Source organism: Idiotropiscis lumnitzeri, chromosome 1 (genome assembly GCF_059441095.1).
Source record: "Idiotropiscis lumnitzeri isolate Australia: NSW breed Sydney's pygmy pipehorse chromosome 1, RoL_Ilum_1.0, whole genome shotgun sequence".
In the NCBI taxonomy this organism is placed as follows: Eukaryota; Metazoa; Chordata; class Actinopteri; order Syngnathiformes; family Syngnathidae; genus Idiotropiscis; species Idiotropiscis lumnitzeri.
The window spans coordinates 31811164-31837682 of record NC_142391.1 but is presented as its reverse complement, the minus strand read 5'-3'; the positions used below and the strand labels follow the sequence as shown (position 1 = coordinate 31837682).

Here is a 26519-nt window from a genome sequence, read left to right as displayed (position 1 = left end):
ACCATGAGTGTGAAATCTCGGCTCGTTTAGGTCAACACAAAGCTGATCTACTTGCAAGAAACCATGACAACCACCAGGTGAAAACAACGGTTAATTTTACCTTCTACCATCGAGTGGAAGAACATTTAATTGTTCTGCCAGTCACTGTTACAATTCTGGCATAGATATTTGAACCAAGATAAATTGTTGGTTGTAAAATAAATAAATTAATAATAATAATCATAAAAAAAAAAATCTGACTAATGATGCGAAATTAGATACATTCCTGTGGCACATGGCTGATGCTAAAAGTACATTGGAAAGAGAATGGTGTCAAAGTTTGATGGGCAGTTCAAGAATACGCGGGGTGTGAAACGACTCATTGAGTAATTTGAGTACCTAAATTAAAAAAAAAAAAAAGAAAAATGCTTGAGGATTTTTTTTCTGCCTCCGATACCCGTTTAAATGGTGTGCACCGTCGAGAAGACGTCAAGCCAGACACAGCAACAATTGTTCACGCTATGCATGACAGTAACATGCTACCAACGTGGTTAGAAGTCCAACTCCAAAATGAAATGTTCCCAATCAGAAAGACACAATATCAATGCTGTGCTTTGCTTTTATTTTATTTTGTGGCAGCACGCGGTAGCTGACTTGACTCATCATCCAGAATGAAAGTTAGTAGTAGCTGGAGCCCGGTTTAAATTTAAATTTCCATCACAAACTTTTTCCACCAATATAATCCAGAAATCATGTTCAATTACTAATTAAGGACGCTTAAAAAATGTTATCACGCTGACATGGTCGAATGTGGAGCCTGTTTCCAGTGTTAGTAGCGAGCAGCAAGTTGATAAGCAAGGGCCCGTTACAGGCTGCCAAGAGCCATCGGACTTCTTTCAAAGGCAGTTTAAGAGGAGAAAATGCCTGAAAGTTACAAATTCCTACTGATGCTTTTTTTTTTTTTTTTTTACAAACCAGGCTTACTCAAATGTGCTTTTTTAGTTGGTAAAATTGCTATTGTGGTTCGGACGTCACTTCATCCCATAGCGCAAAATCTCACAGATGTTCCTAGGGAAGAAAGTACAATTTGCTTCCATCCACAGTTTAAATTTAGGGAAAAATGTTGATTATCAATTAAAGAAAAGCAATAGGTTGTTCACTATTAAATGTTTTTTTCTGTTGTGTAATCATAATTGCTTTTTAACTTGGCAAAAATATCCATTTTGTATTTTATATTCAATTATATCAATTGCATAGTGGGCCAGATCAAATGCTCTTGGCTGGAGTTCCCCACCCCCATCATACAAAAACCTTACACTGTATGTCTGTGGTTGTTTTCTACAGACAAAGAAGACATCCAACACCAAGACACCCCGAGGTCAACTTAAAAGCAGCCTTGTACATTTCCGACTGACCAGAGACGTAAGCGACGAAAGAGTGACATCAGTCAGCGTAAGGTTCCCTTTTGTTCGCGGCAAGCATGGCATATATAAAAGACATGCAGATGGAAATGCGTCCATCTGCAGTCCCATTCAAGCCAAAACAAACGGCTTGCCCGACCCTTTTGACTGATAATACCGCGGTCATCCACTCCAATCGCACGCATGGGCTTTCATGTCACGAAAGGAAAGCGGCGACGGCGGTGGCCTTGAGGTGAATGCAAGATGCTAATGCTGCGACATGCGTGCGTGCATGCGTCCGGCCATACGCAGAAGAGCTCGCAAGCAAAAACATGTCGGCATGACGTGTAAGCGTCATCGCAGACACACCTCAACAAACCGTAAAAGTGAAACTTCAACTCAAATCGACACTTGTTGCAAAACAGCAGACAAACAGGCGCCTTTGAACTAAATACCTCCGCATGAATCCCATTTTTAATTGAATGCACCACTTTTTATGGACATTCTCAACTTTCACACAAGACAAATGTTTTAGCACAGCACGATGTGATAGAGGCAACATTTTAGAACCCAATATATCCAAATTTTCCAGTAAGTTTCCCTTAAAATTACATGAAAACGTCAATCTTTTATTTAGTCATTAATTTGAATAGTTTGTTAAGAAAACACTAATGGAGGAGTCTTTAATAGTTCTATCTGTCACTATATGCATCACTAGTAATTAATAAATCATATTTTGGTGGACAAATACCAGAAGAGTGATTCACAACCACAGTTTGAGACTGCCTTTTTATATCCAAATAGTTGCCTCATACCAATATTTTTCAGAACAATCTGTAAATTAACCATCGGAACGCAGACTTTTTATCACCGATAGAGAGGTTCTTTTTAGCAAAAGAATGTTTATTGATGTTTTTGTGTACATTTCTTTAATTTTTTCATAGACATTAAAAATCTAAATAAAATAATAATAAAAAAAAAGAAAAAAAGTCATGCAACAAACAACTTGAAGTAAATTTCAGTTAATTCAACACAAACATTTTTCATACGGATCTAACTGTTAAAAAAATCATTAATTATCCATTTAATTTGAATAATGATAGGAATATAATAATAATAATATTAATTATTATTATTATTAGTGTATGCACACAGTCTTGTGAAAACAGCTTCTAAAAAATCTAAAAGTATTGTATAGCATACTTAATTCTAGAAATTATATAATAGAATCGATTAATAATTTCATATATCAACACCATAACTTAGCTATACCGTTGACGAAATTAAATGCAAAGCACAGTGTAGATTTTTCCAAAAGCTCCCAAAACAATTCGCCAACGAATATATATTAGAATAAAATAATTTTATCAATAATACAGAAATAATAAATATAATGATTATAAATGGTCAATAATGAAATGATTACAGCCCTGAGAAGACCTCTTCACCCATATGCTCTCACATGATTGTTGATGTACAAGACAGCCACCTAGTGCCTTGCTCTGCGAGTGCAGCATTTAACCCTGCCATAAAAGTGCAGCGACAACGATTGAGGTGACCAACATCAATTGACAAAATGATTGATTTAAAGGGTCGGAAAAAGAGAGAAAAAGTAGGCGTGCGGTACACAGAGAAAGCGCTCCAAGTAAACGCTGAGATATATAGACAGCACTAAACGAAGCAGAGCACAGATGGCTCAGGCGTGCTATTGACAAGGCTCCATCCGTATCTATATGTCTACACAGCCATTATCTTGAGTTCATATGCAAGGAATCCTACACCACAGTGACACACATACAAGAAGACATATATACACATTTCACTTTTATACATCTTGGGTGTTGTTTTTGTGTTGTTGCTCGAGGTCACTGAGTGTATGCTGCTCACAGAAATATGGCGGCATGATAATAGACCTAATAAGGTCTTGAAATTTGCTGTGCGGGGCCTTAATGGACGCAGAGTGCTCGGATTATGAGCAGTGCGCCTGACCACCTTGATTGAGTGTTCATTTGCCGTGAACCTAGTTGACGGAAAAAGAAAAAATGAGAAATATGGGAATAGGACGCACATGCAGGTAAGCACACACACTGCAACAGGGCAGGCAACCCGGCTACGTGCCCAGGGGCCCTAGCTGAAGGGGATCCGCAAGATTTCTGACATCGCCTCCCATTTCAAACACAAAACAGCGGCACTGAAACTTCATTCTCGGAATAAAACAACTTGCGTCCTTAAATTACAACGATCAACAGCAAATTTTAACAACAGATGTGAGCCAAAACTTTTTTTTTTTTTTAAATATACTTTTTTTTAAGGACATATGGGATTTGACTTATTTCCATTTTTTTCTTTTTAAGTTTGACCTCTAAAAGCAGGGTTGTAATTTATAGCAGACGTTTCAGAAAACAATTCCAACTGTTGCTGAGCCGAACGCCTAATTCTTAAATATGACTAAATCTATTTCGATATTACATATTGCTGTTATATTATTACTATTATTATGGTGGATTCAGAATGAGCACCAAAAATAATTTGGACAAATATTCTTGCATCTCTGATTAGAAAAAAATGTGAAGGCACAGTTTCTTTGGCGGGAGCGGGGGGCTTTCCCCATTGACCTTCTTGCTTGAGGCCCCCCAGTTGGATATAAAATGCCCCTACACATGCAACACAACCCCCCAGGCACAGATACGAGCACGCCAGAGTTAAATACAATGTTGAGTAAACAGTGGCAGACGACAGCAGGTGGAAGAACTCAGCAGATACTCAGTCAGAAGAATGCACACAAAGCACGCTCGCTCAAGTTCAGGCCGACTTTCCGGTTCTCAACGCAAGCACACAACTTTGGAGACTTCTTTTAAACAAGCCCTCTCCCTTGCATACCATCTCCTGCCGCGAGGTTTGATGTCGATGGGCTTGTTGGTGGCGTAAGGGGAGCCGTTGGAGCAGGCGTGACGGTAGCGCGCTATCCTCTCCAGCGACTGGTACTCGGAGTTGACCGGCAAACTCATCTCGACCAGGGGCGGGGGTCAGGGGAGCAGGGGGGAGGGGGGGTACTACACAAAAGCCAACCGAGCAGCACCTGGTAGCGCAGAGGCTTTGGCGTTGAGGGTTTTGTGAAAAAGAGGAGAGTGTAGAGAGCCAGGGAGACGGTGGGTGTGACTTGGAGTAAAAAGATGATAGAGGGAGAGAGAGCGAGGGATGCAATAGGAGGGGGGCAAAGTGCAAATGCAGAGCAAACTAATTTATCATATCTGCCAGCTCATAATCAAGTACGTCTTCTAGTAATGCTGCAGACTGGCCCCACTTTCATGTCCTGAAAGTCCTTTCGCTCATAAATTACATTCATGCTCGTCCGTGTGCGTTTTATTTGCCAAACTGCTCTGACAGTAAACAGCTGAGTGGACCTTGTCATTGGAAGCTGATGTTTTGGTTGCTCATAATCTCTTTGTCTTTAGTCTGCATATTTATTGAAAAAAACGTCTATTCAAAACAAAGACAGTACGTTGTTGGGGGGGGGGTCCTCGCAGTAAACAGGTGAGTAACATGTTAAAATTTACTTTTATCCAAGTTTATTCTTGGGGGGGGTGCAGTAAAGTGACAAATTCTCATTATTCGGTGGTAGGAAAAAGTGAGAATGATGTATTTTTTTAAGATTAAGTGGGGGGAATATGATGTTTGGGTAGATTCTCAGTCATGGCTGCTCTTGGTAATGTGATAAAGACAATCAAGGGAAGATGATCATATTTGAACAACTGAATTTAAAAAAATACAACTTTATTTTGATAGTATTAAAAATAACTAATAATAATAATGTTAATTTCCAAACTTATTAAAACCATTTAAAAATATGAACTAAAAACGAAACAAAATTAAAAAAAGAACAATTATTATCAAATTCACCTGCATTCAGTTGCAACTAAATCCTCTTTTGGTGACATTTATTATTTTGTTGAAATTGTTGTTTTATCTAATTTAAGTGTTCTGTAAGAAAAAGTCAAAAGGAAAATTTGTCTCCAAACTTAACCAATAAAAAGCAATTTATAATTGAGAATGAGCAGTAACAACACATATATACAGGCACTACAAAAAAATTACCTTTCCGAACTCAACTGTTAAAAAGGCAAACACAAAATTCCACTCCCCCAACTTCCCTCTTCCCCAAACTAAACTGTGACAAAATGACACCAGAAGTGTCAGACATTAACCAGTGTAAATCGTTTCCTGTCAGACTGTGACGGTGGCCATTTGGACACAAAATAAGTTTATATGAATGAGGGCACTGTAACGTATCACTCATGCCATTCAACTCTTGTAATTGACAGTTGCCACCAGGAGGAGGCAGTAGCGCATCACAAAAGCAGCCACGAGTCAAAAGAGGAAAACTACTATCCCATTACGTCATAAATGCCAGAAAATAACAGCATAAATGGGGTATGGTCAGAAAGCTGAATATTTAACTAATACATAGTCTACTGATGCGGTGGTGGGGGGGGGGGGGGGCTAGTGGATCTTTTTGGTAGACTTTAGCGCTTCTTTCTGCACATAAATGATCTAAATGACAATTGCTGAATTTGGAATTTGAGATGTTGTTGATGTTCAGTCTACAACATAGGTGTCAAACTCAAAGCCTGGGGGTCAGAACTGGCCCACAACCTCATTTTATGTGGCCTGCGAAGGGCAAATCATGTGTGTCAACTTCCTGCTTCCAATACATATTCTTTGCCTTTAACAACATGGAGATATGAAATATTGCCATTCATTTGTTACCAATCCTACCCTTAAAAAAATTGAGGAATTGTAGAACAAACAATTACTGACTGGCCTCTGATTTCAAAACTGGCTTTCCATCAATTTGTTGTGTGGATGTGATAACATAAGATCATACATTTATGCGGATTCACAGTCATAACGGCCCTCTGAGCGAAACCAAAAGTATGAAGTAACCCGTCTACAAGAATGAGTTTGACACCCCTGGTCTACAACATGAAATAATTTATTAATTTTACTCAAACGCATAAAAGCTCAATTCACGGACCAATAATTTTGTTGTTGCCATTGTTTCCAAGTTGTTCATATGTAGCACAGAGACGCACAAAAACACACACACTGTAAAGCTCAGCGGTGTTCCTGCAGCTGCTGCGCTCGGTCAGACCTATCCATCGTGCGGCAACAGATCATCCGTGAGCGCGTGTATGACAATGCCATCACACCAGTGGTCCCTGTGACACCCGCGTCCATGCACAGTACCAATGTAATGACTTGCGTCGGGACAGGTGACACACATGCTCCACATGCTTTGTATCCTTTTGGACACAGCCCGCAGCTCGCAACCAGAGGGGTACCTTAGCTCCTTGTTCACTACAACAGACTGATACAGAGTCCGAACCATTGCAAACGCAGAGCAGAACTGCCTGTCGATCTCACGTCCCATTTTCCCCTCTCATGAATAAGAGTCCAAGATACTTAAGTGTCCACTTGGAGCAGGATATCATCCCTGAACTGGAGAGGGCACTCCACCCTTTTCCCACTCAGCATCATGGTCTCACATTTAGAGGTGCTGATTTTCATCTCATCAGTTTCGCAGGCGGCTGCGAACCACTCCAGTGAGCGTTGGAGATCATGGTTTGATAAAGCCAACAGAAGCACATCATCTGCAGAAAGCAGAGACATATTACTGACCAAACTAGACCCTCTCTTGAGGGTTCCGCTGCGTTCACCATGCTGCTTTTATTAACTAGTTTTATAACAAATATTTGGAACAAATGAAAGCCATATTTGAGCAAGTCCCCATTATGGGCCAAGAACGGCACATTTGTGGTCTGCATTTGAAGGTGCTTTTGAAACTGGTATTGCCTTTGTCATTATGACGTCATGGGCCTTCAAATTACAGCCTCCAAAAACAATGCCACCCCGTGAATTGGGACACAGCTTAGCTATTTTGAGTGCAGTATGTCTGACATGTTGGAGGGATGTGCCACAAGCAGCTGGAAAATGCCGCAGTCCCTTTCTAATGCTATTGAGTAAGACGATTGCCCAATAAAGTGTTATTTCATGACTTTACACAGCGGCTGTCAATTTGTCCTTTTGTCGCTGTATGAATGAATGACCTGTTCTATGCAGTGGGCGATACAGAAGGATGAAAGGAATGTAAAAAAAGAGCAAACCTGCGTTAATCCTTTAATTACGATTCAGCAGCTTTACAAGCACTTCAGATTTTAGTGCAAATTGCATATTTAACAGCAACAGCTCAAAAGAAAATTTGGTAATGCGTCTACTGGAGGTGAGGCGTACATTTGTATAATTTTAGAATATTGTCATGTTAAACAATGTTTTTGACAGATTTGTATTTTTTTTTTTTCAACCTAACATAAAAATAGATGTACATAACATTGTGGAGTGACTGGACCGCTAATCAGGTTTCACCAATTTGAGATCACCTGGAATGCGATTTAATTCCTGGAAAGAGAGTGCTTCCATGCCTTTTTAGCTGCTGCTGACTTGGTTAGCAACAGAGTTTAAATGGGCTGTCATTAATTTTTTCCGTGTGCGAACAAAGTCTATGAGCAACGTTAATTACAATTATGAAGAGAAAGGGGAGGCGTTTATTTTTTTTCAAATGGAAGATGCACTCATGATTAACTGAGAATAGTCTAAAAGTAATAGACTACAGAAAACTATTTGTTTATTTAGTTTATTCGTTTATTTAGTCAAGCGTATGACACACCTCCGTACCGTACCGTAGGCAATTAGTGAAGGGGCCACAACTGGGTGGAGGTGTATATTTATTGAAGTGGAGAACATACCCAATAACAACGTGACAACCGTTGTCGATTAGAATATGAGTCACTATTTCAAAGAGGCATGTTGTTAATTCAAATGGACAACACACCTGGTGACTAATTAAGAAATGTCTGTTAGTGTACGGGCCACTATCTGAGTGAGTGGTTTATTTGTTTGAATAAATGATACACACTGAGACTGATTTAGAACCATCTCCTATTAATGGGGCAGGGGGAAAATTTGATTTGTTAAACTGGAAGTCACACCTGGCCACTTGTTGAGAGGTGGTATTGATCAGAGTTGGAGACCCTATGTGAAGGAGGTGTTTATTTGTTCAAATGCATACTTACAACTTATTGAGACATCTTCAGTTAAGAGTAGAGGCCATTATTAAAGGGAGGGAGACATTGATTGTCAAAACGGGAACAGACATCTAATTAAGTACAGGTCATTATTTGAGGACAGTATTTATTTGTTTTAATTGGCGATGCACTTGGTGATTAATTAAGAACATTGGTCAATTATAGTGTGAGCCACCTTTTATTTGTTCAACACTGACACAGCGACTTATTGAGACAGCATCTAATGGTGTTAATTGAACAACACAACCAGTCCATTAATTGACTAGTCCATTAAAGAACAAAACACTATTTGAGGGAGGTTTTTATTTGTTCATTTGGACAATATAGATGGCAAGTAATATTTATATATATAATATTTGTGAAACTATTGCACAGTAATGGGTATGGGAGTTTTGTTTTATAGATATATATACACATATATATATATATATATATATATATATATATATATATATATATATATATATATATACATATATTAGGGCTGTCAAAATGAAAGCGTTAACTCAGGTGATTAATCCCAAATATTTTAACTCAGTTAACTCAGTTTGATTTACTAAAAATATTATTTGTATACTTTGCAAATATTGTGCCATATTAGCTATTAGAACAGTCTTTGAACTAAATATACTTCATATTTGATGATTTTGCATCAATTCCAAGATATTATTCAAGTAAATATATGTTACAAGCTTCGCTAAAAATAGTAGTTGAAAAATGTGATTAATCACAATTAATCATGGATTTTTTGGGGATTAATTAATAAAAAAAATAATCACTTGACAGCACTAATATATATATATATATATATATATATATATATATATATATATATATATATATATATATGTGTATGTTTGCCTTGACTCTGTAAATGTTGGCAAACGCAGTACTGTACTCCTAAGTACCTTTCTGCATTTGCATAAACACTTTGTTAGGTTTAAGTGTAAATTGGACACTTAATTGTAGCTACAGTCAATCAGTCAGTTCATTACGTTTTTTGTGTGATTGTTTCTCCACAGACAGCACAGACTGTGACTGATAATGCGATTTAACAAAGAGGCGTGGATTGGCCATAGAACCATCTATCTTGGCTGACAGCTTAGTACAGAAAGCAAATACGTCAGAGTTTGCAAATTCTCCGCAACGGTGGATAAATGGTTAAAAAAAAAAGAAAACATTCTCCGCGGTTCCCGCTAAGGTGGCAGATTATCACCATGGCAACTGTACCTCGGCCACAGGAAAGCAGAGTGACAGAGACTGACTATTCATCTTTTGCTGTGTGTGAATGAGTAAAGTTAATGTGAGGAAGAGTCGGCAGGCCAGTCCACTTTGATGCCAACCAAGCGTCTCTTGACCAATGCCACACCTCGCATTATAAGGGTGGAAAAGAAATGGACTGTTTGTGTGACAACGGCCAATTCCTTCACCTCGCACTTCCTGCCTACCTTTTTTCCGTGTCCGCAAGTCGTGTTTATGATGTGGTTGCCTTGGCAATGTGGCAGCTTTGAAAAGGGACAGGTAACCAATCAGTAAGCAGTTGCTAAGGGTAAGAAATGATGACAAAATAGGGGATGACGAGAGTAGATGTGATGTAAATACAACACAATGGGAAGAGATCCCAAAAAAAAAAACATTTGCAGAGGATTCTATCACAATAAGGCAGCACACAATGCATTCAAAATAACAAATATCTACATAATTAAATGCAAACAAAATAATGCAAAAAAAGTTGCGTGTTATGCTTTGAATGGGCTGAAATGTTTAATCCAGTATTTCCTAATAAAGTTAGGCATATTTTTTTTTCAATTGCACAGCACGTCTATTAGAAGAGGAGTTTTTTTGTTGCACAAATATTTTTCAAACAATCCATCCATTCTCTATAGCTGTAGCCAATTTCAGACGATTATGTGTGTAAAGAAGCAGCGTAACCCTGACTTGGTCGCCAGCCAATGTCAGGGCACCTATCGACAAAAGTATTCCCACTCAAGATTCACATGTAAACAACATCCACAAAGAAACCCAACGTAAACACGGGGAGAACTGACAAACCCAGACAGGAAGGCCAAAGCCTGGATTCAAACTCCGAAAGTGAGAACTGTGAGGTAGAGCTGCAAACCACTTAGTCCACCACATTGCCGTGTGGAATATTAAGAATCATTTGCTTCACATCTTCACCAATAAAAGCTATGCTTGGATGAAATATTCTGTCAAGTAAAAATTGAAGTGCCGTTGCAGGTGGCGCTAAATTGTGTAACTGAGACTGGACAATACAATGATACTAAACAAAGCATGTGGTGATTTAAAAGTCATCTAAGATGGAAAAATCATTGTGCTTGAGATACGCCAGTATGTATGATTCATTTGAATTAACTTGCACTGCTAATTTCTGTGCTGGTGTTCCAGTGACGCAGTGACAACAAAAGGCATTCACTTCCATTGATTATGGACACAATGAAACTGATATTCATGTGTCACCACGGGACTGCCGTCGAGTCCTTGCAGGATTTACGTTGTCCGCGCACACAAACTGTGACACCCGCTTCCTCTCGAGGCGCTGTGGCAAACTGATGCGCAGATGAATGGATGTAGCAGCCACTTAAACGTTACGCATGGCTAACACACACACACACGCAACCGCAGCACTTGAGATGCAGTACGGTGCAAGCACATGGGGCAGCTAATAGGTTTAACCTGGCAGCGGGCCCGGTGATGTCAGCGTAATCCCTCATTAAAGCTCTGATGACATCACTACTACGCTGGTGAGAGAGTGTGAGCGAGAGCTGAGGCCACATGCTTTTGTGCTTTTGGGTGTGCGACTCTCTCTCTCTCTGTGTTTGCCTGGCAAAACCCCCGTCATCCTGCCGTTATTGTGTGGACATTTCTCTTTGTGTGAACATTTTGGACAGTCCACAAGAGAAACCCTATTAGACTGTGAGCATGTTTGTGCGTGTGTAAGGGACAGCCTGTCATTGTGCGCCAACACAGACCAGGTAATCCAGGATGTTCCCCAACACACACACACACACACACGCACGCACACACACACACACCGACATGCTTGGAGAGCGAGTGGGTTTTTTTTTTGTGTTTGCGTGTGTGTGACTACACAATGTGTTCATGTACAGTTTACATAAGCGCCACCACCACATGCACTCACACTAATAAGAACATGGAGTTCCACAAGGGCTTAACAGGACCATCAATAAAACCAATTAAAAGCAGCACAAAAGAGAGTTTATTGCTAAAACCACCATGGAAATTAAAGAACAGTGTAAATGATTGTAAAACTAAATAAAAACTGCATTTTTGGGGAGTTCTAAAAGAAAAAATACATTTGAATCGAATAAAAAATTTAGAATACAAGAAATAGCCGAGAAAAAGAAAAAGGGGATCAGAACAGCAGTAAAGGGAAACGTATTTTCTCAAATCAACCCCCCCAAAAAGAAAAAAACATCTTTAAAAATGAGCAGCATGAAAGCATCTGCTACCCATTTGAGCGTCCCAACCCGATTCGTCATCAAGTCTTTGGCCCGCTTTTACATTTTATACAGATACTGTGATAAGTGATGACATGCGTAATTACTAAAAACGAGCTGAAGTATGGTGAAAAGGTTTGCATTTTTTCTGGGCTTATACTTTTATGAACTTTTATAAGGGAATTTTGCCCCAAATGAGCCCCAATTGGAATGAAGTCTCCTTGATGAAAGGGCTTAGCTAATTATTATTATGATAACCATTACAATTATTATAGTGATGATGGACAAATGTGCTCGTGCACCACAAGATAAGGGCAAATCCTGCAAGAATTAAAGGAAAACTGCATTTCTTCTGCGTTTTCTCTCTTGCGTTGAAACGACGGAGGGCCTGAATAAATTAGAATAATAATATTACTGTTTATCATTAATTTTTAAGGTTTTATGAAGGTGAAAGTCTCACTGTCCTGAGATTGTACTAATAAAAATTTGGCTAGAATTTACAGGATAAATGTAATTTTTTTTACATCAGTTATTTGAAGTATGATGGCTATAAAGGGGTAAAAAAACTAATAATAAAAATATGGCCCAAAATTAGAAAAATGGAATGTGACAGGTCCATGCACATTTGAGGCCAAGAAGCGGTTTTTTTTTTCCGTACAAAAACTTATAAAAAAAAAATCTCTATATAATATTAACTTTTCTATAATGTAGGTTACTCTAGTATTAGAGAATTCCCATGTAAAAAGTTGGTTTTGTTGCCTTTGTACAAATGGAACGCGGCCTTAAAATGAGGACCCAGGTATAAAGACAATACTGAATTTTAATATTAATATCAGAGCAAAAGTTGAACACCATCTAGGTTGTGCTATTCTGCCTTGGTTCATAATTACTTTGTGTTTTTTGTGACCCTTAATCATAGTATGGTGGAGAGGAACCGGCAAAAAAAAAAGGCTCAAACTCCTTAATTAAAAGCACATAATGGCACATATACAACAACCAACCCGACAGTAGAGTTTAAAAGTCGTCAGTGTATATTGAATGAGTCCTGAATGACGACTGACGTGAGTGTTATTCTTCATGCAGACAATGTGCGAGTCTGTGCTACCGGATGGATGAAAAACATACAGCAACAGTTGGGATTGTGCAAGTGGGAGTGCGTTTCCTCCGAGGAAGCCATTGCATTCATCGTGTGCCAACATGCGCGCACACATAGTCACGCACACACATGGGAGAGTGTTGGCTAAACATCGGTTCTAAATGTTTGTACAAATGAGGATATAATGCCAAGTTTCATGGGGGAAAAAGTGAGCTGGAGAAAAAACGTGGCAGTGTAGAAAGTTTTGAGTCTGTCATTATGACTTGATCCAGCCAGGTACAAGGGGGGGGGGACTCCCTTTCTAAGCCCGTCTAAGCCGTTGATTACGCCCAGCCATAAACACTGTCGTCATCCAAATCGTCAGCGTCATCCAGCTTTGCCGCTAATGAGGGCGATTCCCGGAACGCGTGACAGGCACCGCCTACGGACGCCACCGACCACGAGGGACGCGGTTGCGCCACAGCAGCTGGCCATGTACTAAGCGCTTATTACCTCCTCCAAGGATTAAAAACGATTTATGGAACACATTTTTTTTGTATTTTTCTCCCTAACTTTTGTTGACATTTTTCGTAATCATATACAATCATATGTAACGGGAGGGCAAAAGTATGGTCTGTGGGTCACATAAGTGTATAATACTCTTAATCCGGCCCACTGATCTCATGTAAAAAAAATTATGTAATATTTACTGTAATCATTAAGACATTTCTAAGTAAAATTGGTTCAATATCTTTTTCAAAAGTTTGTGTTCCTTGGTCGTTAAATAATAATTCAATGTTCATCAGTGTAATGCACGGAATTGTAAAATAATATAAATACAGATTTAAAATAATTATTATTCAAGTATAATTACATAAATCACGGCAGTGAAGTTTCTCATTAAAAAAACATTTTTGACGTGTTCATTCATAGGTTTAGCTGATCATTCATTTAATTGATACTTTGTAAATGAAAATGCTTTTACCATTTCATACTAGATTTGATTAAATAATGAGTACATTAATATCAAATAAATTCTATACAATCCAATTACAATAAACTATTTAAAAACTTTTTTAAAAACCTCATCTATTGTGTAACCAACGGTTTAGATGGAGGGCATCCCCCTGGTACCTTTTTATTGTAGATTTTTATTTAAATTGTATTATTTGTTTTGCTGTATTTATCTATTCATTTTTATTGCTGTAAAGTTGGCATTGAAAATGAGATTGTGTTGCCTCACCTGAATAATTAAAAGTTAAATAAATGAATACATTTTGAAAATCCAATAGAGTCCTTGAGGCAAAATGTTTTCCTACCCCAGCTTTAAACTACTAGTACATGCAATTATTGTAATTTTGTTGTGCTCCTTTCTTGCTCTGTGTGGATAGTTTCATACTGCTCCAACTTGGGAATGTTCTGCCTTGGCGGAGGTCTGTGCCATTCTCACGTGGCCACGTTCATACACTAGATTCCAAATTCGACAAAGGTCACGTCCAAGAGTAGCCAACCGAGAGCAGGACGTCTACATTATTATTAGATGATTTCCTTCAAACGCAACCGCATCACTCCATCCACATTGTTTTGTTTCATTGCCATTTATTAGCGGGGGTAGCACCACTCAAGTAGACGGGTCCTTTGTTTGTACAGGAAGGCCCCGTGTTTGATAGCATCTCCGGACTAGCCTCAGGTTTTGTTTGGGTCAAAGGCTGACGTACATAGCTGCACAGTGGCACTCTGATTCACCGCGCGTATTACGTTTCACAGAATCAGCTTACAAGGGAACTACAAAGGTCTGTCTAATCCACGATTGGGACGGGAATGTGGCTAGTGAAAGGATTAGCCTCGGACGCTAGCCGTTAACTAGCTTCAAGAGGTTCACAAACTTCTTTGCAAGGTTTCATTTTTATGCCGCTGTCTAATGAAAGAGAATCCACTTACAACGTATTGCAGTTGAAAACCCACTTCCAGTTGTCATTTTGAAGTAGCAGATAATATTTACAGTCAATATTCAATATTTACAGAATTTTTAAGAAAAACTTTCATTATTATTTTTGTCAGGGAATTTAACAATATTTTTGTTGTTGTACTATTGTCATTGCAGTTTGCAGTAGTGTAGCTTCTGCACAGCATCATAGTTGTATACCACTGGAAACTACGACCACAATAAGAAACACATGGTGGAATTAATACCTCTCGGACTGAATCTTTTGTAATGTCCCGTGAAGATCATCTAGCAGAGTTGTGGTGCACTGTCATTTGACTAGAATAAAATAGAAGCGTCATATGAAACAAACCATGATTCAAATCCCCCCGAACCAATCAGTCATTCCCACTCAGTCAGCTGCCTGAGTCCAAACTGCAATGGTGTTCTTAATTTCCAACAGCCCACAAAGACATGCATCATGACCGCCAACCCCGGGGAGGGTGCCAGCTCTCTGCTCCGTCTTTCTTATTGATCTGTCCGTCTTCTCCCCTTTTGTGGGCGAAATGAACGGCAGATTGAGCGGCCCCGTGTAGCAGCTGCTGCGCGGACAGCGCAGCCTGACAAATCAAATTGAAAGAGAAATGGATATTTACAATCAATGTGATCTTAAAGCGGCCTCAGGGCTTTGGGGAGCCTCATTGCTATCACACTTTTATGTTTTTTTTTTTTTTTTACCCTCTTCTGGAAGTACGGTGTCATGTCGTCTGAACCTTGCTACCAATGACAAATAATGTGTCCCAAGGCTCACGTCTTTATTGGTCATGGTTGAACTTTATTTGCACATTTTTCTTCCTACAAGACCCCTATGCTCGATTCTGGCTCTAGATGAGCATTTTGTCTTATTCCGGAGACTTTATTCAACTGACCATTGACAACCTGATTCACTGCAATGACCAAAGTTATTTTCAATCGGTTTTCACCACTAAAGGAGATGTATTATGCCACTTTTCCACTAAATAAAACAGTTCCCAGGAGTCTTGATAAAATGTGTAACAAGTTATAATGCCCCAAGGATGAAGAATTACAGAAAACAGCTAGCTGTGGGTGAACTCTTTCATCTTATACAAATAAATGAACCACTGCTCACCGACCACTATATTACACGTTCATTGCAGAGTATGGATTTCGTCAGCATGACCACTTGCCGAACAGGTTATAAAAGTCACACGTACAGCAAGATGTGAATGGTTAATGGTGACCGTCACGTCACTCGGCACTTCTTCTTGTATGATGGCAATTACTGTAGGTGGAGTTCATAGGACTTTTACGGCTGACGTGGCTACGCAAGTGACTATTATCAATTTAATTATATTAAGCGCTCATCGGACGGCAATAAGAAAATAAAACTGTAAACGCTAACCTTCAAATGCAACAACACTGCAACTGTGTTTGCGTTTGAATTGACTTAATTGTGGTTATGTGTAGTCAGTCTTGTAATGTAATAGAGTACAAATACTTTTACTCAATATTTACCTTTAGGTACTTTACACAAGGATAGTGAAATATTTTTTGCAGGTGGCATCATTGGATTTTGCCCTACTGTGACGTTACAGTGAGGCCTAAATCTGAAGCCACATTTTCAAATAGAGGCAATTCACATAAAAATCATGAAGAAATTTCACACTTGACGCGCAGGCTGGTCCAGAGACACACCTACTTGCAAGCTATGAAAGTATTTTTCCCATTATAATAAATAATAATATAAAATTGTTAAATGGAATGTTTTGAACTCGTGTTTCAATGACGACATTTTACTGAGCAGACTAACAGTGGCCGGCGAAGTTGTGGCCATGCACGGCTGTAGCTTAACTTACCATTTCCTGATTCTTTGGACAGCAAACTACCAGAGACTGAAACAATAGCACCACTGTATTGTAGCCAAACAGTACATTTAATTTTAACTCGATTGATTGAAGATTCGATTAATTAGTCGTCAATTCCACACAATGGACATCATTCTTAATCCATTAGTGGCTTATTATGTTGATTCCTGGTGTGATCCGTGTTTCTGCACACTTACACACAGTTGTTCAACATGAAAAATCTGAATTTCAGTCAGTTAGTTCGTAAAACTAGCATGGAGTTCTAAAAACCAACACGCAATGTCATGATTATTTTTGTTGATTTATTAGCCTTCACATTTTATATATTCATAAGGTTAAACACGTTGAAAGATAATCATTCAAGGAAAATACTGTACATTGAGGTATTCTGAAAAGTGGGCAGCTGATAAAAGAAGTTTGTAAGGAGAACACCAGAGCAACAACGTGTGAAGAAGAAAGTGGATGATGACTCAAACATGTGAATAGTGTGAGGGAAAAAAATGAGAAATGAAAAGCCTGAAAGCAAAATACATGCAATTAAGTAATCACTGTTTCTGGTCAAACACGTTGTTGCTTCCTCTAAGAAAAAAAAATGTGGAGGTGAAACAGGGAGAACTTTGTGGGCAAGAAGTAACATTCCACGTTAGCGCCCATGCACACAAAACTGAGACGAATCGGTGAGAAACATGTCTGTTACGCTTCGAGTCAGTTCATAATCAGGTTACTACTGCAGCACGCACAGGACATGTCACTGTTCCCCCAGACTATAGAAAATGTGCTGTAAATTTAGATTTTAAAGGCAGCACACAACATTATTTTTGATTACAGGGGATCGTTGGTTTGTGACAGTCAAGAGTCAGGTTGCGCCATCACTGACCAGGGCTAATGCCGTAGTACAGTGAAGTCATAATTACAGCAACTTTTTAATATTAAAACCACTTTTAGGCCATACATGTATAACAAATGGAAAAACAGTAAGCACGGCCATAAAATATCTTCTTGTGCCACATGACCACATAGCCTTGTCATGCTGCAATAACAAGTTCATGGCATGAAGCCTCATATGTTCAATACCGAAGTAAGCAGAGGCCTAAACATTATGTCCATCCAATTCCCAAATACGGAAAAAAATACCATCTAATCTATTGTGTTATAAAAAAAAATCCCAGTTTAGAGAGGAAAGATAAATAAAAAAAAAAATAAAACGGCTGTTACGTGCATGCCAAGGCAATAGATGGCGCTACAATTCTGAACCGTGAGTACCTTTGATCATGTCTATTTGACTCATATAGGGTGGACGGCTTTCTAATAGTAGAGGAAACTGTGAAAACCACGCTACGTTGAAAGCATCACTAGGAATGAGATGCATAAACAACAGAAGTTTAGCTAAGCTTAGTCTGGGTTGGCAAAGGAACTAATGGAGATTCTTCTCCGACATGTGCACGTACATTGAAGGATTGTATTATGTTAATAGCATTAGCTTTAACATTTATGTGACAGAATGTTAATCATTAACAGTTTCATATTGGCTACAGGTGTTAATCATTTATTAAACAAAAAGAATTTAGCAAATGAATGCATTGAATGAATGCAGGTTTTCAAATTCCTTGCAAAAAAAAAATATATATATATTTCTAAGGGTAATTGTGTAAAACGAGTTTCAGATTATATTGACATGTTTTGGGAGCATAGTTTGTGTTTTATTTATGGATTAAACCATGTATATAGGCAATTCTTCTTGACCTATAGTCAACTATTTACAATACTCAACTTGCCCGATCAATGAGACACCAGCATTGGCTTAGATCAAGAAATAGTAAAGCAGCTACATATCAAGACTTTTGGCCACCAAGCGTGTGTGTTTTTCCCCTCTGCCACGTCACATTTCTGATGCGGGGATAAGGTACATTGTGTTGAGCTGCTTGGACTCGCCGTGGGGAGAGTGAGGAGAACTGAATGAGTGCCAGAGCACCAGCACCACACAAACTAGTGCGAAGGTAAGTTTGATGCTGCAGTTGAGCAGTAGCACATGCTCGCGTACGCAGATGCGCATGCGCACTTACACACATGCAGTGCTGGTGGGGGTACTTGGCATACTCTGCAAATTGTGAGTGATGTGTTTGTGTCATCACAAGTGACAGCAGGTCTCTGGTCTCTCCAACGTAAAAAAAAAAAAAGCCCATTTCAAAAGCAACGCAACCGGCAGTGATGGAAAGTCATCTAAAGTTTGCCTGAGCGTGACAAGAATCAATGACACAGGGCAATGGGAGACGAGAGCGAGATAACAAGTGTCTCATTGTCAGAGGAGAACCTCGGGCAAATGCGTAAGAGGTACACAGGAGGGTGTCGAGGCACAGGAATGAAAATTGACCATTAACCAGAAAAATATCTGAAAAACGCACTATGCGTCATCCGTAACTGGACAAACAGGACAAAATAGCTCCATCCTTAGACCATGTGTCAGGGTGACATTTCATTGCAGTTAAAGTAGTGCTGCAGGCAACACAAAAGACGACAACCACATCAATCACTGTTTTGATCGGTAAAGTCTTTGTTTTGTCAGTTTTGAACGCAGCACACTCAAATGAATACAGACCATATAGACCCTATACCTCGTGTTCCAATGCGGAAACTCAAAATACACAGAGAATGTCATCCATCCACCCATTTTCAATGATGCTTATCCCGTTGAGGCTCACGAGGTGCGGTAGTTTATCCCATCTGACATTGGGGAAAAAGGCGGATTACACCTGGAACTGGTCGCCAGGCACTGGACAATCACTCACACTGTCAATGACTGGGGAAACATCAGCACCAAAGCCAAAAATATTCACTACACCATCAGTGGCTCATAAACAGAAAGTAGGCTAAGTATGTTTTTATCCCATTTTATAAATTAAAAAGCCTATATCTCATTGAGTAATTATTTTGTTTTGTTAGGGTTTATTCAAGGTTGCAAAGACATTTGCCAGCCAGGCATTTGCCAACAGCTTAAAAGGTCGCAAACAGTTTTTCTGGTTGCCATCAAATTATGAACTTGTTAAAAATTTCTTCATGACAAAAAAAAAATAAATGTTTGCGAGCGTTAAAACTGTTTGCGAATGTTGCAACTTTGAAATAACCCTGATGAAAAAATAGACTTGCAAGCTTTAACCACTCAGTGAGATACCACCTTTAGATAGCTAGCCAGCAAGCTAGCTAGATAGCTATATAGATATTTTATCATTTGCTTAAATTGTTTTGGATGTCAGAAAATGTGTATTTTTCAATGTGATTTTAAACTGTCACAAGTCATAAAGTCACGCTACTCCTAACACAGACAGAAGGGGAACGGCTCCATTATCAAGATGCAATGAATTATACACATCCTCCTGAGAGTTCCTTTGGCGATGCAACCACACATACACGCACCAGCACACACACTTGTGCTCGACAGTAATGGAGCCCACAGGTTAGTGATTGATTACAACCAAAATTCCTGCTTGGGTATAAATGGAGTCCACGAAGCTCATCTGTCATGTTTCACAGACGAATACTCGCATGAGACAGGCATGGCAGCTTGTTGAATTGTTAGCGCAACAAAGCATTCAAAGAGTGTGCCATCTCACTCAAGCAAATACACAATTAAATCATGAAACAAATGCCCAATTGATGAGAAAAAAAATCTCTATATAATATTGACTGTGACCTGTAGAAGTATAGAAATGTCAACATACTAAAAACTGTAAGCAGATTCAAATGTGGTCTGCACTAATGTGTTTGCAAAACTCCAGCAGCGCCAGCTTCAAGAGAGGAACAAGGATGTTTGAGTGTGTTGAATGCAATCATGATGGGTTATTTGACTGCTGCACCTTCTTGTCTATAAAGGCCACTCTCTTCCTTACATGACGATGCAATAAAATAAAGATAGCGTACTGACGTCTTCGTGCACGTCAATTGTCTACTTCCGCTACCGCAGCAGCTCAACTTCTGTCTTAAGTGAAAAACTTCATGAACCTTCACATGATGATGAATCGACAATCGCCGAGTTACAACTGACTAGTGAACAGCACCCACATGGAATGTGGTGAAAATTGTGACGGAGGCCAAGTCCGTCCAGGAATATTCCCGAATAAGTGGGAGAAGCAGTAAAAGTCGATATTTTTTAAAGAAAATCATGAACAGCACAGATAACAAATGGGGCGGGACAAAGTCAAGAGGCAAATTTCCCGGCTTCGTAGAGAGCATGAACTGCACCAACAAAGAATTGGAAGTCAAAATTTAATTAAATGTCCAATCACACCTTTTGTTTCCTCACTATATGTATACAAAGAGCACAAACACCACAAAATGGACAGGCAAAGCGCACCTGTAAATTTCTCGGTGATCCAGAAATTGTCTGGCTTCTGCGGTAGTATCAGATACTTCTTTTACACTCCCGAACTTTTTTCCCAGTGGCTGTTTTATTTAAGTGGCTCCAACATGGAATGCGGCTGCCGAGTTGCTTTGGCAATAATCCATCTTTGGCGGTAGTATCAGATGCCTGTTGTGCACGACTGTAAATTGTGCCATTTTTCGTACGATTAGACTGTTTCCATTTTTTCTTCTAAATGCCACCAACATGGTGTGGGATGAAACGGATAGATATTTTCCGGCTTCGGGGGTAGTATCAGAGGCTCTTTTTACACTGCCTGTAAAAGTGGTTCCCTTTGAACAGCATTGACATGGAATGGGGTGGCAAAATTGATGAGGGCCTTTTCTGGCTTCAGTGGTAGGATGAAAAGTGTCATTAAATAGCCCCACCTTCCACCCACAACAAGTAACAATATATAGCATCAGAACTAACTGCAGTCAGCTCTGTATGACTTTTCAAGACTTGGGGCAGACAACAACAAACACAATATAACCTTGGGTACATTTAATGGCCATAAAATGGAAACAAATTGCTATCCAGAACAGCACTTTCCGATGACATCACTGACTCATCTCAACGTGCATATTCTCGTTTTCAAGCGACATTATGGCACAACTATAGTATTCCTGAAAGACCATGTCGCCTCATTGGGGGTGACTAATAAAAAAGCGACAGCGGTGGGAAAAGTCGCCCAAACATCTCCCGCCTTCCAGGTTATTTGGCTTTTTCAAAGGGACTAAACATCAAATTGTTGCACTTGCTATTATTTTCGTCTTGTTTACGTTTGTTGTCAAAGAAAAATAACAGGAAACGTTGGACTCATTTCACAGTATGTTTCCTGACCTGAGCTTGTGTTGGGGGGGGGTTGGTAGGTGGGGGCAACTGGAGTTATTTGTTGATACTCACCATATCCAGGAGTGTCTTCGAAAAGGGAAGTGGCTAAGGTGCTTCATGGTCCTTTCATTGGAGACACCTGGACAGAGTCCGAGCTTCATGCTGAGGCTGACTCAGCTCTTTTCTGACTCGGAGTCAGTATTCTATCCACGGGCGAAGACCCACAGTGTGCACCGGTATTACGTGTGGTGGCCCATGCTGCAGTATACCACAAGTCCAGCAGAAAGCTATAAATAGAAGTCTTTGGTTGTAATAAAAAAAAGCACTTAAAAATGAAGTAGCACCATCAAATTTGTAAAAAAAAAAAAAATGCCACTAATAAAAGGCAGATTAGATCCCAGTGTAAAAACTGCAGCGTATGGACTCCCAGCAGTGCGGCCACCCACGCCGAGCCCTCTGGGCCGCCGCCACCGCCGCTCCTTTTTCCCTCTGTATTCTTCCGGCAAAGGTCTGGAAATGCCTGCCCTCCATCCACATGGTGAGCCGGCTTCAGGGAGTCATTCCTCCGGAGAACAGCTGACGGGGGGCAGCGGCGGCAGCGGCGGGATGAGGAGGAGGAGGAGGAGTGGCGTTAGCGTGACCGAGCATGTTGCAAAGCGCTCTGCTTTGTCTCGCTTACTTTCTCAACATCCCGCAGAGGAAAGTAAGGAAATAGGAAGGGAGAGAGGGAGGGAGGTGAAAGAAAAAAACAACAACAACAAGGAACCATCTGAGCCTATGTCTGCCTCCCTCCTCCTCCTCCGTGCGGGATGTCCTGACCCTGCGTAAGAGGTGTGCCCTTCGCTCTTCACTCTGCTAAAACCGATTGATCCTCTTACCATACACGGCTGCGCTCCATTCCTGAGCGACGTGTCTACACATGCGCTCGCTCACAACAGAAAGCGTGTAGTGTGTATCCAATGTGCGCACACATGAGTTGACACAAGTAATTCCGCCCACTTATATCCATCTGCTGCCGCACCTTTCTTTTCTTTACGGAGTACGCCTTTGTTTGTCTGCCAACGTCATCAGAAACACGCCAGCACGGCATGCTTGTCTTAAGTTGCATTCCATGCGCTTCCCTGTGTATTTGCGTGAGTAACAGCACAAAAGCATGCAGGGGGATTCTTGGAAAGTTGGTACACAGGATGTTAACTACCTCGTAACTACAAACCAGAAACAGGCATTCTGCTCTTCTTGCACCAGCACCGTCCAGCCTGTGTTGAAAATTCTCTGTAAAACCCCATAAATGTCTTACATCAGGGATGGGCAACTAAAATGCTTTCCATCAGTGCTACATAGGAGTATGGCAGAAATGTAGTTTTAAATATGGACAAAATACGAGCCTACGCGCAAAATACATGCTTTTATAGTAATCCCTCGTTTTTCGTGGTAAAAAGGAACCAGAACACACAGCGAAAAGAAAAATTATTTAAAATTTTTATTTTGGGGGGGAATTACATCTCTTTTACGCCATTGCAACCTCCCCAACATGGTTTCCAACCTTTTAAATACTTGAAGCAGTACTGTTGCTGGAAGTAATCATGGCTTAACTTTTGCTTTGCATAACAACATCGACAAGGACATTTGGATAACATGCAACGCGGGATTCTAGTTAAGGCAAGGTATTGTAAGACAAACCTTAACAAACACTAACATTTTATTTGATGATGTTTCGGCTTCCTACGCTAAGGTGCTTGTCGGCTGTCTGAAGGCAGACCACTCACAGCTTGTGAACACAGCTGTTTACTATCCGCTTAGCCGTCTCGACTCTGGATATTGTTCAAAAATGCCGTTTGTTTATTAATGTGGACGAGTCTTGCAGGTACACGGAAATATGCTGTGTCATCGCAGCCAATCAGCTTACGGGATGAATCCACTAGTGTTCTCATTGGTCAATCTCACACCTGGAATTAATCACGCGCCTTGTGTGTCCAAAGTCTCAGCGTCAACTCATCCCTTTGAAACAACTTTCCACAATACGGCTGTTTTTTGTTTCTTTTTTTTAATGAATATTTTGGGGAAAAAAACCCAAGTCACCGAAGACGCAAACAGTGAAGTGGCCAGGGGACACTATATTTAGTTTTTCGTCATAAAGCTCTAAATGCAAGGGTAAGAAATCTACTATACTTACTCAACAAAGGGTTTGAAGCAAACAAGTAAACAATTACATACAGTGATTTCTTTTTTCCAGTGAAAAGGGTTCGTTTGTATAGGAAACGCCATTCAAAGATGGCACAACACTGGTGAACAGCAAATCAAATAATTGTGTTCATTATTCCACCCCCACCCAAAAAATCTACGTACTCACAATTTGAATATTCTTGCGGTACTCTGTAGAAAGAATGCTTCTATGTAAATTACAACATAAGAATGAATAAGAAACAGTATTGTCCCATCATGCTCTCGGGCTGCTTCCGGGTCAGCTGCTATAAAATATGTTACTTTGGTGGCAAAGGCAAAGAAGACAGGTGTCAAAAAAGACTTTACTGCACTTCACTCTGAAGAAGAGGAAGGAAACCGGAAGTACGACAACAAAAAAACTCTCTCTCGAGCGTACTGCCCACAATGTCACGACTATCACATCTAACATTTTTACTCCACGTGACACGGCTCCTCTTGGCCGAGACAGAGGAACTTTTTTAATGGGACTTGCTGTGTGTCAGCCGAGCAATTCATCCACAGACTTGTGAATATTCTGACGCAGATGTAATGTCCCCTCTACTCTATAAGATTTTTTATAGATCATTGTGACCAGCAGCGTTTCTCAATGTAGCCGCTAGTTGCTATGGAAAAACGGCAGCAACGTCCCAGCGCAATGTGAGTAAGATTAAGTCAAGGCGTCAAATTGACTGGCACGCTGTAGTTAAAGTAATAATAAATGATCTATATTCGAAGAGTAATAACATATTGAAGAACAAAATGACTGCTCTAGTAGTCAGAGTGTTAAAAACCACAGTTGACCCCGAAATATTGAAAACATATAATGAATGTTTATCTGCATTTGCACTACTGCAGAATGTTAAAGGGGAATGAGTCTACAATTCAAATTAGGAAAATTGTATGAAAAGTACATTCATAATTGAACTGCACTCAAATTTAGTAGGTAATTGTCCAAAACGTGTGCATATAGGGCATGACTTCCCTCATGTAATAGGAAATCATGAAGAAATTATATCGTAAGTGAACTGAATTTGCATCACTAGATGTTCTTTTTGCAAATTTTGTTAAAAATTTGGGAAATTTTCACAAAGTAAAACTGCATTGTGTTCGTACGACTTCCACCTCTTGCTATGGTTGACATTTTGAATCCAAAGTATGCCTTTTAAGATGAGGCCCATAAAGGATTAGGTTTAAAAAAAAACTATCATGCAAACTGCCAAAATAAGTCAATCTCCTACTCGTTACAGTGTTTTACACCTTGGTACAAAATCCTGCAGCATTCTCTTGAGAACAAGCTCAATCTTATTTCGAGTGTGAAAGCGAGTCATACGTCATGATCTCATTCATAAGCACTGAGGGGTGAAGATAACTACAAACCCCCGTACGCTTGATGGACACTGATTGTAGAAAGCGTGCGTAATCGCGTGCATGCATGCATTTAGGAATTTGGGTAGGGGGAGTGGTTTGCACGGAAGTTATGAGTGGCGGTCGGGGTGAGCGCACTCTGTGTGTGTGTGCGTGTGTTGTGCATTACAAGTCATAGCAGTGGCGCGCCTCCAGTTGCTTGCGGTCTGAAAAACAGGATCCAACGCTGCTTCTTGCACACTTCCTGCCCGACACGCACGTCAGCAGCCTCTCAAACGCTGCCAGGAGTCAAAACCGCCTCGCCGCCTCTGTCGGCTTGCACCTCTGGGCTACGCGGGTTGGGTGGGGCAGCAAGTGACGGGCGGGGAATCCGCTTGTGGCCAACGTCGGGACCGAGATGCGGTCCCGCTGGGAGACTGTGGCCGGTTTGTGCGCGCAAGCGGAATGACTAGTGTCGTAAAAGCGGCGACAGGGAGAACATTTTCATTTAGGAGGCTTCAAAGGACAGTTGCAAAACTAACAAAGGCTCTAAGGCTTAACTTGTTTGTTTGTCCATCCATTCGTTTTAATGGTGCCGTTTGCGCTCCAGCTACGTCATAGTGAAAAACAAAAGTAAAAAGAGTCAAATAATTGTAGAAATACCTCTACGTATTCAAACTTATCTCATTAAGTACCAATCATTTATCCCTCAGAGTGAACTATAGCATGAACAAATTGAAATAATTACACTTATTACTTTCTTCTCGATCCATCAATCTGACACGACTATAAAATTTCCTTTCTAGAAATTTATGCTTGGCGCAGTTTTGAAACCACCATATATGGTTGCATGGGGAGTAT

At 40.0% G+C, this 26519-nt stretch overlaps 1 protein-coding gene across 6 annotated transcripts in view; it reads right to left on the bottom strand.

Moving 5' to 3' along the window:
- Positions 1-26519, bottom strand: part of pde4d (phosphodiesterase 4D, cAMP-specific) — a 165875-nt gene that overhangs the window by 36674 nt on the left and 102682 nt on the right. Inside the window, exon 1 of one of the 6 annotated variants that reach the window (XM_088295248.1) lies at positions 22185-23078. The exons of the other annotated variants lie outside the window; for them this stretch is intronic. Within the exon in view, the coding sequence (XP_088151374.1) occupies positions 22185-22273 (89 nt within the window). The 5' untranslated portion in view covers positions 22274-23078. Of the gene's footprint in view, positions 1-22184; positions 23079-26519 lie in introns of those variants that run through there. 6 annotated transcript variants of the gene reach the window in all.